This window comes from Loxodonta africana, chromosome 6, assembly GCF_030014295.1.
Source record: "Loxodonta africana isolate mLoxAfr1 chromosome 6, mLoxAfr1.hap2, whole genome shotgun sequence".
NCBI lineage: Eukaryota > Metazoa > Chordata > Mammalia > Proboscidea > Elephantidae > Loxodonta > Loxodonta africana.
Window position 1 is genome coordinate 27,764,728 of NC_087347.1, and position 15,851 is coordinate 27,780,578.

Sequence of the window (15,851 nt, forward strand, 5' to 3'; positions counted from 1 at the left end):
TTAAGGGGAAAAGGCAAAAGATGAGACTATAGAGTTATGCAATCTCCAATTTTTGCATGATAGAATTTTGCAAGACCAACAACTTCATTGCAACTACTTTTCAACAACATAAACAGCAACTATATACATGGACCTCACTAGATGGAATACACAGGAATCACATTGACTACATCTGTGGAAAGAAATGAAGAAGAAGCTCAGCATCATCAGTCACGACAGGGCCAGGGGCTGGCTGTGAAACATATCACCAGTTGTTCATATGCAAGTTCAGGTTGAAGCTGAAGAAAATTAGAACAAGTCCACAAGAGCCAAAATATGACCTTAAGTATATCCCACCCAAACTGAGAGACCATCTCAGGAATAGATTTGACATGCTGAACACTAATGACTGAAGAACAGACAAGTTTTGGAATGACATCAAGGACATCATACATGAAGAAAACAAGAGGTCATTAAAAAGACAGGAAAGAAAGAAAAGACCAAAATGGGTGTCACAAGAGACTCTGAAACCTGCTCTTGAACACAGAGTAGCTAAAACGAAAAGAAGAAATGATGAAGTAAAAGCTAAACAGAAGATTCCAGAGGGCTGCTGGAGAAGACAGAGTATATAATGAAATGTACAAAGACTTGGAGTTAGAAAACCAAAAGGGAGGAACACACTTAGCATTTTGCAAGTTGAAAGAATTCAAACCTTGAGTTGCAATATCAAAGGATTCTACTGGGCAAATATTGAACAACACAGAAAGCATCAAAAGAAGATGGGCGGAATACACAGAGTCACTGTACCAAAAAGAATTAGTTGACGTTCAACCATTTCAGGAGGTAGCATATGATCAAGAATTGATGGTACCAAAGGAAGAAATCCAAGCTGCACTGAAGGCATTGGCGGAAAACGAATCTCCAGGAATTGACAGAATACCAATTGGGATGTTTCAACAAGCAAATGCAGTGCTGGAGGTGCTCGCTCATCTATGCGAAGAAATTTTGATGGACAGCTGCATGGCCAACTGACTGGAAGAGATCCATGTTTGTGCCATTCCAAACAAAGATGATCCAACAGAATGCAGAAATTATCAAACAATATCATTAATATTACATACAAGTAAAATTATGCTAAAAATCATTCAAAAGCAGTTGCAGCAGTACATCAACAGGGAACTGACAGAAATTCAAGCTGGATTCAGAAGAGGATGTGGAATGAAGGATATCTTTGCTGATGTGAGATGAATCTTGGCTGAAAGCAGAGAATACCAGAAAGATGGTTACCTGTATTTTATTGCCTATGCAAAGGCATTTGACTGTGTGGCTCATAACAAATTATGGATAACATTGGGAAGAACGAGAATTCCAGAACGCTTTAATTGTGCTCATGGGGAACCTGTACATAAACCAAGAGTCAGTCTATCCTGCAGAGTAAAGGGATGCTCCACGGTTTAAAATCATGAAATGTATGCATTAGGGTTGTGTCCTTTCACCATACTTACTCAATCTGTATGCTGAGCAGATAATCCGAGAAGCTGGATTATACGAAGAAGGATGCGGCGTCAGTATCGAAGGAAGATTCCTTAACAGCCTGCGGTATGCAGATGATACAACATTCCTTGCTGAAGGTGAAGAGGACTTCCACTTACTGATGAAGATAAGACTATAGCCTTCAGTATGGATTACACCTCAACATAAAGAAAACGGAAATCCTCACAACTGGAACAATAAGCAGCATCATGATAAATGAAGAAAAGATGGAAGTCATGGATTTCGTTTTACTTGAATCCACAGTCAGCCCCCATGGAAACAGAAGTCAAGAAATCAAATGACGTATTGCATTGGGTAAATCTGCTGGAAGGACCTCTTTAAAGTGTTGAAAAGGAAAAATGTCACTTTGAGGACTAAGGTACGTCTGACCCAAGCCATGATATTTTCAACACCTCATGTGCATGTGAAAACTCGACAATGAATAAGGAAGACCAAAGAAAAATTGACACCTTTGGATTATGGTGTTGGCAAAGAATATTGAATATACTATGGACTCCCAGAAGAACAAACAAATCTGTTTTAGAAGAAGTACAGCCAGAATATTCCTTAGAAGGGAGGATGGAGAGACTTTGTCTCACATACTTTGGACATGTTATCAGGAGGAACTAGTCCCTAGAGATGGACATCATGCTTGGTAAAGTAGATGGTCAGTGAAAGGGAAGAAGACCCTCAATGAAATGGATGATCACAGTGGCTGCAACAGCGGGCTCAAGCATAACAAAGATAATGAGGATGGCGCAGGACCAGGTGGTGGTTTTTTCTTTTGTACATAGGAGTCACTATGAGTAGGAACCAGCCCAACCACATCTAACAACCCCAAAACCATGTTTAGAAGTTTGGACTTTTATTTCAGAAGCATTAGGGAGCTATTCAGTACTTGTAAGCAAACAAATGTTTGATAAAGATATAAGTTTGTAAAAAGATCATTCTGGCTGCAGTGTACAACATAAATTAGAGAAGAATCAAAAATAGTCTTGGGAGAGCTATTAGGAAGCTACTGTAGCTCAAACCAAAAGTTAATGGTGCCCTAAACTGAGGTTTTTGTGTGAATAAGAAAAGTTGATGGATTCAAGAGGTACTTAGATTTTATCTGATGTGAGGGGTGAATGAGAGGGAGAAATGAAAAATGACCCACAGGTTTCTGTCTTTAAAAAAAAACATGTGGACAGTGATCCCATTTGCTGGAATATATTGTTGTTGTTAAGTGCCGTCAAGTTGGTTCCAACCCATGGTGACCCCGTCCGTGTACAACAGAACAAAACACTGACCAGTCCTGCACCATCCTCACCATCGCCGCTGTGTTTGAACCCATTGCTGTACCACTGTGTCAGTCCCTCTCATTGAGTGTCTCCCTCTTTTTCACTGACCCTCCACTTTACCAAGTATGATGTCCCTCTTGAGGGACTGGTCCCTTCTGGGATATAAAAAAAAAAAAAATTTTTTTTTTTTTTTTTTTGGATATAGACTATAAGAACCAGGTTTCAGTTGGGGAGGTGGTGGAAGAGATAGTTGACATATTTGGTGTTAAGAATGTTGAGTGGTAACATGCGAATCCCTTTTGATCCATTGTGCAGGTTCTTTAGAAATAGGTCATTTTTTGTAGTCATATTTGTTGCCACAGATTTTAAGTAGTTTCTTGACATGTCTGATAATTTTAGCATTTTAATGTAAACCACCTTGATCTGTTTTCTGTCATGTGGGTTAAGTGCTAGTGTAATTCCAGGGCTGCCTGAGGGCTGTGTTGGTACATTGAGTACTGAAAATTATTGGTTAAGAAAACTTGTACTTCTTTCACTTTTTTAATGAGTATATTTTGATATTAAAACTAATAATATTCATCTTAGGCCCTAAAATAGCAACCTTAACTCCCAAATCTTTCTTCCACTTGAAATGCTCACCATCAATTAACTTCATATTTTTCAGTTCCAAATTTCCGGAAGAGATAATCTGATTGGTTGAGTCATAGCCATTCCTGGTCCAGTAAGCTAAGGCCAGCAGGGCAGAGAGGGTCATAGCCTTCAGGGCTGCCCCTTTCAGGCTATGGGAAGGGCTGTTTCTCCAAGAATGGAGGAAAGGAAAAGATTGATACCTCCAGTGTAATCGCTTTTTAAAAAATCAGAATCATACTGCTTTTTGCACTTAATAAAAAGCCTAGTTTCTTTTCCTTTTCCTCTTTTAATAAATACTCAGTTTATTTTAATGGTAAAATTCAGCAGTTAAATACAATTAAAAATGATGACTAAAACCAAGGAGCTGTAAGCTTCAGAGTTGTCTGTGCTGTAGAAAAATGTCTGTTTATAATGTAATATTAGAGCAGGTAAACAGCATATACTGTTTTAAAAGCAGTCTGTATGAAATGAGTATTTAAAGATAATTCTCATTGACCAGTTAAATTCTATGAGAATTTTCTTAAGATAATAATTTTTACCTTGATAGGGTTTGATATATTTGAAGAGTTCTTTTTTCCACTTGTACGATATTAAAAGTTATGATGAAGTGTTGTTGCCTTCTCACAGTTCAGATAACTAGACAAATCATGATCATTCTGTTATCCCAGCTAGCCACAGCCTAGAGATTGAGAAGGTAGAGAAAGAAAGAAAAGATTAAGATTTTTTTCCTTACCTCCCTGGATGAATATTTTAAACTTGTATGCTGTGATGGATTTGTGGGTACATAAGTTGTTTATTACTGTTTTTAGCTCTTTTGGTTTAGAATATATATAAGGCTTGTTTGATTATTAATGTGAAAACATACACTCTCTTAATATACAATGTAGCAGATGGAAAAATGTCAATATTACCTTAATCATTTTAGCCTAATCCTTACTTCATTTACTCTGAACAATACTTTATTCCCAGTGCTTGGTCGTGTGACATTATGACCTATGAACACGGCTGTTTGTTTTATTCCTTAACCATAGTGTGCTTCTAATGATCAGTTACGTCTCAGAGTCGTTTTTATAGGTCAGTGATCCTCATCCAGGGGCGATTTTGCTCCCCTGGGGGACATTTGACAGTGTTTGTTATTTTGGATTGTCACAACTGGGGGAAAGGGGTTGCTCTTGGCATCTAGTGAGTAGAGTCCAGGGATGCTGCTAAAGATCCTATAGTGCACCAATCAGCCCCTTCCAACAACAGCAAAAAATGTCAATAGTGCTGAAATTAAGAAACCCTGCTATAGATGTAGTAGGATGAAATTGTGCCGTTTCTCAAATAAGTTATATGTGAGGTTAGGATAAATTACCCTCTGAACAGTAGATGTCACTCTAGCTCAGATGTGTCAGTTCTTCAGTGAGGGTTTTCCTGAATAATAACTTTATGTTCTGCTCCCTCAGATCCTGCCAGTTTTACTGAGATAACTAAAGACTGTGACGAGAATAAAGAAAACAAAACTCCTGAAGGGTCTCAGGGAGAGGTTGATTGGCTCCAGCAGTACGATATGGAGCGTGAAAGGGAAGAGCAAGAGCTTCAGCAGGCGTTGGCTCAGAGCCTTCAGGAGCAAGTAAGTTATGTGGCTACTTTCTCCATACCTGTCTTTCCCAAGAAATAAAATCATACCATGTAGTGATCACTTACTGTACAGCCGACATTGTTCCAAAGTGATTTACATACACTAAATCATTGATCCACATGGGAAAAAACGAACTTAATTGGGGCTTTGCCTTGGATTTAAAGTGGAAACCATTGATAGTTGTTCTTTTTATTGAAAATTCATATGTAACAAAATGTATTGTTGGTTCTCTTCCCTTACTGTTGTTCATTGCACGTTAAAGCAAGATGGGATATTAGAAATCATCCCAGCCCAACTTCATTTTGCCAGCTGTAAAAACAGCCAGCGTACCACCCTGATTTTATTTTAATATTTTAAAGCAGTATATTTGCTTTGGTCATTTTCTCACAATATAAATACTTTGCTGTGAATTTGTACATAAAATTCTCAGGAATATTATCTAAATTCTAATTTTCAGATTGTCATTATAGGAGAACATTTATCTGCTCTATTCATTATGCAGTAATCTGTTCTTCAGTTTTTAGTTATGGTTTGTATTTACCAAAGCTGGTTGATTTGCACCGTTGTACCCCCCTGAGATATCTGACTGATAGGTGGTTTCATGGTTGTCTGATCCTGTGGAGTCCAAATCATGTTACTAGTAAAAATTTACCAAGACTCCATAGAAGGAATGTATAATATTAGTGTTTGCACGTAATCAGACTATGAAATCTAGTTTCTCTAAAACAGTGGTTCTTGGCCTTGACCACACATTAAAATTATCGGGAGAGCTTTAAAAAATACTGATGCCTGGCTTGTGTCCCTCAGAAATTCTGATGTCATGGATGTCTGCAATCATGTGTTGCTTAACGTCCACAGTACATTCTGTGAAATAGGTAGGATGTTACATGATTTGGAAGTTGTGCAAACACCGTACAGGCAGTCCCTGGGTTACGAACAAGATCTGATCCTAAGTCTGTCTATAAGTCGAATTTGTAGGTGAGTTGGAACAGGTACATATGGTTCTTATTTAGCATGAGTTAGTCAAATGTTTGTCTTAGTATATAGTATATATTTTACCCTTCTATGCGTACAAAACACTGAAGAAATACTTGCACCCCATGCAGTGTTTTCACGAGTGTCACAGAGTAGTATGTGCATTCGTTACTGTGAACCACTGTACTGAAATCAGATTTTTAATATGATAGGCTTCCACTACATCCTGTTACATTCACTGCATCCCATTCTCCAGTCAGGATTTCTGAGCTCTATTATAACTTCATGGGACCATGGACATATATGCAATTGGATGTTGCCCAAACAGACGTTATGTGGCACATGACTATATTTCTTTTTTTTTTCCCCAATCAGAATTTTTAAAAGCTTTCCCTGGTGATTCTAATGTGCAGGCAAGGTTGAGAACTGCTACTCGAAAAACATTGCAAAACCAGTCGTTTTATATCTATTTATTTATGAAGAGTACTGCCCTAGCTGTCTTGTTAAGATGTATGTATAAGGTGTATATATGTCAAACTATTTTACGGCGAATACATAGAGTAATCATTTGTTTTAGGAAACTTATTTTTACTGTAAAAGACCAAGGTCTGCTTTCTTAGAAACTATTCCTTAGAGTGTACAAAAGGAAAGTTCAGCACCACTCTTTCTCATGGATGAAAGATATATATCCTATATTTTGTCAGCTAACCCAGTTTAAACTACCCGATCTTTTCCAGGTGTGAGAGTAGGGTTGTAAGATGAAATTTCTTTAGTTTGGTATCCCTGCATCATTCTGTTCTGGTTTTAGAGTAGACTTTATATACTTGGGTAACTTTATGGAATCCTATTTCCTCTTAGATAATATTTTTGTTACTTTCTTGAATACAGTATTATTGCTCCTAGAGGACTATAGTGCAGAATAGTACTTTCTTTGTTTCTTATATGATTTTGTAACTTTAAAAACAAGTGTAGAATTTAGAAAAGTAAAGAATTCTACTTAAATTATATGTTTCTATGTTCATGTATTATTTGTGTATTGTCTTTTCTCTGAAGATGAGGGAGGAATTTTTTTAATATTTAGCATTTTCGTATTCCTTTTTATGATTAAAGTAGTCATCTAGTTGAGGTATTTTTAGGAGATAGCAGAGATGCTGTTTCTTTAGGAGAACCACAAATATATTAGAAAAGTGACGATTAACAGCATTCATTTAGCAAGTATGTACCAAGCATCTACTATGTCTCTTGGTCTCTGTATCAAGAAGAGAAATAGAAACCTGTGAATAGTATCTTGTGGAAATACCTTATCTTGCTCTCGTAGCCTTAGGGTCAGTGCAGGCTCACCATCCGTTAAAGAGAACAAATTGTGCACACTTCTTCCTGGCTTTCATTCAGTGTCATTATGTTGGTGGCTTGAAATTGGCCATGGTGGGAGTATTTATTCCATGAAAATCCAACAAATACTATGAATCAGGGAAAAGGAAAGAGAGCGGTTTGCTGAATATTTACTGCATGCCAGGCATTTTACACATATTAGGAGAAAGGGAATTACATCGTAATGTCACATTGAAGGACTTTTGGTTGGCAATCCAAATGCCAATGTCTAGAGGAGATAGCATTTAAGAGGGACAATGTTGGAAAAAGTGAAGAACTTCCCATGTCCTTCAAAAGGCCATAGTCCAAAGATCTTAAGGTTGTGAAAACATTAGCAAACACTTCCAGAGTAGCTGGTTTCATCCTCATTAAATAAATTTAATCAATAACTTCTTTAAATACCTTAGTTTTTATTCTTGTCCCTTTAGGAGGCTTGGGAACAGAAAGAAGATGATGACATCAAAAGAGCTACAGAGTTAAGTCTTCAAGGTGTGGAGAATATTTTAATTACATTTTTTAAATGGCAAAATGTGTCACACATGCAGACAAGTGCATATAAAATGTGTGTGTCCGCTATTTTTAATAATAATAGCAAATTTGAACAGCTCCAGGTAAAGAGAACCTTAGAAGTTACCTGTGTACCCCTCCTTTTCCTTCTCCCTCCCAGAGAAAACCACTATTCTCACATTTGTACTAACATCAGCTTGCTTGTTGTTGTTAGGTGCCGTCGAGTCCGTTCCGACTCATAGCGACCCTATCTGTGCACAGCAGAACGAAACACTGCCTGGTCCTGAGCCATCCTTACAATTGTTGTTATGCTTGAGTTCATTGTTGCAGCCACTGTGTCAATCTACCTCGTTGAGGGTCTTCCTCTTTTCCGCTGACCCTGTACTCTGCCAAGTATGATGTCCTTCTCCAGGGACTGATGCCTCCTGACAACATGTCCAAAGTATGTAAGATGCAGTCTCGCCATCCTTGCTTCTAAGGAGCATTCTCGTTGTACTTCTTCTAAGACAGATTTTTTTCGTTCTTTTGTCAGTCCATGGTATATTCAATATTCTTTGCCAACACCACAATTCAAAGGCCTCAATTCTTCTTTGGTCTTCCTTATTCACTGTCCAGCTTTCACATGCATATGATGCGATTGAAAATACCATGGCCTGGGTCAGGTGCACCCTAGTCTTCAAGGTGACATCTTTGCTCTTCAACACTTTGAAGAGGTCCTTTGCTGCAGATTTACCCAATGCAATGAGTCTTTTGATTTTTTGACTGCTGTTTCCATGGCTGTTGATTGTGGATCCAAGTGAAATGAAATCCTTGACAACTCCAACCTTTTCTCCATTTATCATGATGTTGCTCATTGGTCCAGTTGTATTTTTGTTTTCTTTATGTTGAGGTACGATCCATACCAAAAGCTGTGGTCTTTCATCTTCATTAGCAAGTGCTTCAAGTCCTCTTCACTTTCAGCAAGCACAGTTGTGTCATCTGCATAATGCAGGTTGTTAATGAGTCTTCCTCCAATCCTGATGCCCCATTCTTTTTCATATAGTCCAGCTTCTTGGATGATTTGCTCAGCATACAGATTGAATAGGTATGGTGAAAGAATACAACCCTGACACACACCTTTCCTGACTTTAAACCAATCAGTATCACCTTGTTCTGTCTGAACAACTGCCTCTTGATCTATGTAAAGGTTCCTCATGAGCACAATTAAGTGTTCTGAAATTCCCATTCTTTGCAGTGTTATCCGTAATTTGTTATGATCCACACAGTCGAATGCTTTTGCACAGTCAGTAAAACACAGGCAAACATCCTTCTGGTATTCTCTGCTTTCAGCCAGGATCCATCTGACATCAGCAGTGATATCCCTGGTTCCACGTCCTCTTCTGAAACCGGCCTGAATTTCTGGCAATTCCCTGTCAATATACTGCTGCAGCTGTTTTTGAATGATATTCAGCAAAATTTTGCTTGCTTATCTTTATAATTTTACCAAACTGTATCCATATCCCTAAACAATATATTTTTTTAGTTTTGAAAAACTAAATAGCAAGGGTAATCTCTCTGTATAATGAAAGAGCTATAGTGCCACTTTTAAGTATTAGGAAAAGGTAATGCAGCTTCAATTTCCTTATGAATCACTCTGGGGGTAGTCTGTGGGCAAGGTCATGAGTGAGTACTCAAGGAAACATAAGGTTCACCACTGTCATGGCATTTGGCAGGACCAATATATGGACCAGATACTGGCAGTTCACAAGAGTGTATAGCTTTGGGGGATTTTCTGTTTCGAATATCATTGTGGTCTTTCTCCAGCTCTCAGAAATAGAGCAGAATACTTTAGTGGTAAGTATTGTAGGCTGATTTAGACAACAGGGCATGGGGGAAAGAACAGGAATTTCACTGGCACATGGTTTAGACAAAGTTACAAGTAAGCCAGGCTAGACTCACCCAGGCATTCTTCTCAGTCATATTGCTCCAGTCTGGACTGATTGACCTCTACATCTGTGCACAGAGAGCCTGAGATCTCTCTTAATCAATCTTCTGGGGATTCTCTCTGATTCTCTACTTGGTTTGACTTTCCCATGTTCTATATCTGATTCTTCCTCATTCTCAATGTATTCATGTTTTGATGGAGAACATCCTCACTGAGAGGAAGACCGTCAATAAGATGGATTGACACAATGGCTGCAGCAACAGGCTCAAGCATAACAAAGATTGTGAGGATGGTGCAGGACCGGGCAATGTTCCATTCTGTTGTATGTAGGGTCGCTGTTGAGTCGGAACCTAACAACAACAACATCCTCCAGTGGCTTCTTGAAAAAAGGGAAGTGACTTCGATTTTTTGGAGACCTTATAACTTGTGGCTTCAGGTACTCGTGTCCTTTAATTCTAGGAAATTTTATTGAATTATTGATGGTTTTCTCCCCTCTATTTTGTTTTTTTGAACTGTTATCCGTACCACTTAGTCTGGTCCTTTTAATCTTCTGATCTCTTCTCTCTAATTTTCTTTTATCATTTTGATCTACATTTTGGGACATTTCTCCAACCTTATCTCCAACTCCAAACCTTCTGTTGAGTTTTTATTTCTATCATGTTTCTAATTTTGCAGAACTGTTTTGTGCGGTGAATGTTCCATTTTTATAAGATTTTTTTTTCATGGAAGTAATATCATCTCACTTCTCTGAGAATATTAAATATAGTTTGCTTGCTTGCTTGAAGTTTACTTCCCCTTGAAAAGACTATTTCCTCCATATTGTATCCTGTATGTTTATTATGGTCTTTATATTCCTGGTATTCTTTGTTAGAGACCTTCCTCAGATATCTACTAATCTTTGGCTGTCAGCTCGTGATTAAGACTGGATGGACTAAAAAGATGGTTGGAAGCTATGAGCACATGGATAGATAAAACTTGTCAACTTTGAATTTCACAGGGTGGGAATTTTTTTGAGATGTTAGCACTCTTAGGCCTTTCTCTTCAGCTTGTCAGATTCCTAAAGAAGAGTTTTCCAAACTCTTGCCCAAAGAGAAAAGATGTGGCCTTCAGAGTTCTCGAAGCCAAGTATAGGAATAGGGCTGGAGATGGGGGTCCGTATGCTCGTGATTTTATACTGTCACCTTCTCCCCTATTTTCAGTATATGGTACTCATGACCTCACCTGTGCCTGTCATTCCCCAGTCCAGAGACTGTTTTACACTCTTCAGAGAGAAATCTCCAGACTTCTTTGATTGCCCAGCAGTACGTAGTTGAGGGAGGGAGTGGATCTAGGAGTCTTTTTCTCAGACAGCTTTCACCTAGTCCTTATTTTACTCCTCCACCCGCTCCTTCACCTACTCCGGAGGTACCTGGTACTTCCAAGTCTTGAGTCTGTGATCTAAACTGGCTTGATTCTGAAAACTTTTTCCGTTACTGGCATGGTATTTCTAGGGTCTGCTGAGTCAGTTGCTCTCCCCTATTACTAGCTTCCAAAATTTTGATGCTACGATCTCTTTTTCTATTCTTCCCATTCTTACATGTTTGTGTTTTTCGAAGAAGCCTATACTGTGATTTTAGTGGACTTAATTATATAGTAAAACCTGTGAAAGCTGGAATCTGTGAAAAGTGGAAGCCTGTCAGAGAAGGAAAACATAAATGTTTTCCCCTAATAGAGAGTAATAGAAAAGTGGTAAGGATACACTGTTGAAGGCGGAAAACTTATGAGACCTGGAAAAACAAGGCAATCCTGTCGAGTCCTGGCTCTCAGAGGTTTCACTGTGTTTTAAAGCAGATTTATGTACAAATGCTCTTAGATTCTTTAAAGTCATTAGTAAAGATTGGTTGTTCCAGTGAAAGTACATTATTAAAGAAAAAAATGGATCTTGAATTTCCTTGTTTGGTTAGTGTATTTTAGGTGAAACTTAGAAGTTGAATTTCCATTACTTTTTGTTAACAATTCTTTTAAAAAATGACTTAATATCAAAGAAAATGAAAGGATATTGACCTTTTTATGGGTGCTGTTTTGCAAGGATACTTTATATTTGCTAGTGACACCTATAGGTACCAAGTACTTCAAATCTCATGTATAGTTTATATGATATAAAACTTAGTGAAATTGGGTTGCGTGTAAAATTATATTCTCTTTTTCAGTTTTATTCCTTTCTTATGAAGGTTAGATTCTCTTATCATATAAATAAATTTAAAAGAAAAGGGAGCATTTCTTTTACAGATAGCTGGTACCTGAAATCTTATTCCCCAAGTGGGCTGGGTGGATTGGAAACCTGTAATAATAGTACTCTGTTTTACACTTCCTTAGGATGGTAAAATGTGTACCTCAAGTTATTTTTAATCTTCTAATCACATCTCTTTGTGTCTGCTCCAAGAACTTTTACAGACTTTGTCTTTGTGTTCTTCAGAGTTCAACAGCTCCTTTCTGGATTCCCTGGGTTCTGATGAGGACTCTGGAAATGAGGATGTTTTAGACATGGAGTACACAGAAGCTGAAGCTGAGGAACTGAAGAGAAATGCTGAGGTAATATTTCATTCCCTGAGCAGAACTGGTCAGATCATCAGTACTACTCTTGGCTGGTCATTCTCTCCAACTGTCCCACTGTCAGTTTCTACTGCTGGCTCATTTCTGCCTTTTCCCCTCACCCCTCCTTTTTTTATTTAATTAATTTTGTTGAGAATATGCAGCAAAAACATACACCAATTCACGTTTCTACATGTACATTTCAGTGGCATTGATTACATTCTCTTGAGTTGTGCAACCATTCTCACCCTCCTTTTCTGAGTTGTTCCTCCCCCATTAACAGTCATTTCTGCCCCTTTGGCAGCCATCGAATGGTCTTCGTTTTCTCCTGTCCTTTACTCTTATATCTTACACACCCAAAAAATCCAGTGCCATCGAGTCCGACTCATAGCGACCCTATAGAACAGAGTAGAACCGCCCCATAGAGTTTCCAAGGAGCACCTGGCGGATTTGAACTGCCAATCCTTTGGTTAGCAGCCATAGTACTTAACCACTGTGCCACCAGGGTTTCCTTCTTACACACGAGATTCTGAAAACAAATAAAAACATCCTAACCACTTTATGTGCCTCTTAGATAGAACTGGGTGACATGGCACTAAAAAAAAAGGCGTATGTATATTAAATTACCTTTAGTTCCACCAAGTAACTCTTAATGTTTATAGTCAAATACCAAAATCATTGGTTATTGCACAGTGAAAACTATTGAGTTAATGATGTTAACTAAGGCTCATATGAATTTTTTTTTTACTTTAACATTAAATAATTATTTTTTTTCTATTTTCTAAACCTTCTGTAATTTTAGTTACCTAAGCTCCAACTAGTCTAACATAACTGCTATTAGCATTTTGATATATTCTTTTGTCTTCCTAACCCCGTATGTGCATAAAAAGAATCATAGTATAAGTAGTTTTTATCCTACTTGTTTTAAGACAAATTACTTAAAACCATTTTTAGTGACTGTACTATATTCCCTGAAATGAACATACTGTTTATTTAATTTTTTCACTAACATCGAGCATTTAAGTTGTTTTTATTTGTCACTGTAATAAGTAATACAATGAGGAACAACGTGTGATTATAGTGTTTTGCATATTTTGGAAATAAATTCCTAGATCAAAGTTTATGAACATTTCAATGGTTTCTGGTTTACGTATGTTGTTGTTAGTTGCCGTCAAGTCTCTTTCAACTCTTACTGACCCCATGTGCCCTGTAGGGTTTCCTAGGCTGTAATCTTTACAGGAGCAGATCTCCAGGCCTTCCAACTGCATTGCGTTTTGGTTAGTAGTCAAGCACTTAACCATTGCACCACCAGGGTTCCTTGGTTTACCTATAGCTATATTTGCCAACATTTTATCTGATAGTGCTCCTACAGTGCATGAATTTCACTGTTCAGATTTGTTTTCTTTTTTTTTACTAACGATATTTTAATTGCATTTTTTTAAATATTAAAAATGTAGAAATTCACCCATAATTCCTACAGCAATTCTTTTTAGTTTTTCATTCTGCTTTCCAGTACTCAGCCATTAGCATACAGATTTTTATACAGCTGTAATTATTATTTGCATTCATATGAATTTTTTTTTTAAAGTTAACATGTTGCTGATCCGCATAATTTTCTTAAATAAGTGCATAATGTTGTATTGAGTTGGCATGCTACCACCCAGTCAGCTGGCATTGGCTGTATTCTTAGTTCCAGCTTTTCGTTATCATAGATAATGCTGTAGTGAATAACTTGATGCATATACTCTTTTCTTTTGAATTTTTTCCTTAGGATAAATTCTTAGTTAAGGGTTGAATTCTTTGGTCAATGGGTGTGAACAAGCACATCCACTGGATTTTTAATTGAGTCTGACTACACCACACACTGAGCTTAGACATGTCAGTTTTGATATTAAACTTAAATTCAGTGTTTTGCTTTTATTCAAAATGAAGAGTTAAAATTAATGCCTGCGTCTGTTTTCTAGACAGGAAATCTTCCTCATTCCTATCGGCTCATCAGTGTTGTCAGTCACATTGGTAGCACTTCTTCTTCAGGTAAATGGACATCCTGATTTCAGCGTTTTATAAATGGCCTGACTAGCCAGCACTTGTTCCCTTATCAGGCAGTGCTGGGTCTCATTTTTCAAGCTATAAGTTGAATGTATCAAGAAAAACTTTGAAATTCTGTCTTTGGTCACGTTAAGTGTGAATTGTATTAATAGGTGTAACTGTTTTGAATCTCTATTCATGAATAACCTAAATGCCCCAAACAGAATATACTTACCAAAATAATTGTCCCAGTGTAGTATTTTCCTCCCTTAATTTTCTGTACAGGTTTTTTTGAATGAGTTTTAGAAACATTGGTGGGGGTGGAGTAGATAGGGTGGCCTTTCTCTTTCTGAAACTTCCTGTACCTGAAAAAAGACTCAATATGTTTAAAAAAAAAAAAACCTTAGTTTAAGATTTTATTTATTTCAGGTCATTACATTAGTGATGTGTACGACATTAAGAAGCAGGCATGGTTTACTTATAATGACCTAGAGGTATCTAAAATCCAAGAAGCTTCCGTGCAGAGTGATCGAGATCGGAGTGGTTACATCTTCTTTTATATGCACAAGTAAGAAATTTTGCCAGATCCAAAGCCACAAGCTAAAAATCACCCAAACTTTCTTCTTCCTTTGAGGGTAAAATGTTCCCATCACTTGACTGGTTGGCAATTTTTGTTTTTTTGTTATTTTGGCCTAGGATTTGTCTCTTAATATTTCCTTATATTTCCAGAATGTTTTCTTTCCTCGGTCAGCATTAATTACTTATCACGCAGTAGCAGCTAGGTATGGAACTTAAGACTGTTTATTTTTATGATAGGGGCTGTCCTTTCATAAACTTTTTTAATCTTCCTATTGTATCAGCTAGAAGATCTGAGTTATGTGGATGGAAACTACATGGCATTTTTATTAAATTTTCAGTTCCCGCCTACTGTTCTAAAAAATGCCAGGGGGTTAAAAAGGTGATTGAATGAATGAGCTGGTTATTTATTGAAATTTAGGCATCAAATTAGGCAGTTCAGTGGTAGAATCCCCCTTCATGCAGGAGACCCAGGTTCGATTCCTAGCCAGTGCACCTCATGTGCAGCCACCACCCATCTGTCAGTGGAGGCTTGTGTGTTGCTATGAGGCTGAAGAGATTTTAACAGAACTTCTAGACTAACATGGAGTAGGAAGAAAGGTTTGGTGAACTACTTCTAGAAATCAGCCAATGAAAACCCTATGAATCACAGTAGTCAGCTTCATAACCAGTCATAGGGATGCTGGAGGACCAGGCAGCGTTCATTCCGTGGTATGGGCTTGCCGTGAATTGGGGGCTGACTTGATGGCAGCTGACAGCAACAAGGCACCAGATAGAATTGTGCAGGCTTCACTAGTACCTATTTTCTGTGACTCTTTCTCTTGTCTGTCTTTTGGTTTTGCTCACCTAATTTTCC

General features: G+C 37.7%; 1 protein-coding gene across 4 annotated transcripts in view; it reads left to right on the forward strand.

The window, feature by feature from the left end:
- The window catches only part of USP37 (ubiquitin specific peptidase 37), an 83,861-nt gene that overhangs the window by 59,973 nt on the left and 8,037 nt on the right, over positions 1-15,851 (forward strand). For all 4 annotated transcript variants that reach the window (XM_023541535.2, XM_003406061.4, XM_023541531.2 and 1 more), the window contains 5 exons: positions 4,868-5,034; positions 7,818-7,878; positions 12,276-12,391; positions 14,356-14,425; positions 14,849-14,987. In XM_023541535.2, coding sequence (XP_023397303.1) covers positions 4,868-5,034; positions 7,818-7,878; positions 12,276-12,391; positions 14,356-14,425; positions 14,849-14,987 — 553 coding nt within the window. The remainder of the gene's footprint in view (positions 1-4,867; positions 5,035-7,817; positions 7,879-12,275; positions 12,392-14,355; positions 14,426-14,848; positions 14,988-15,851) is intronic.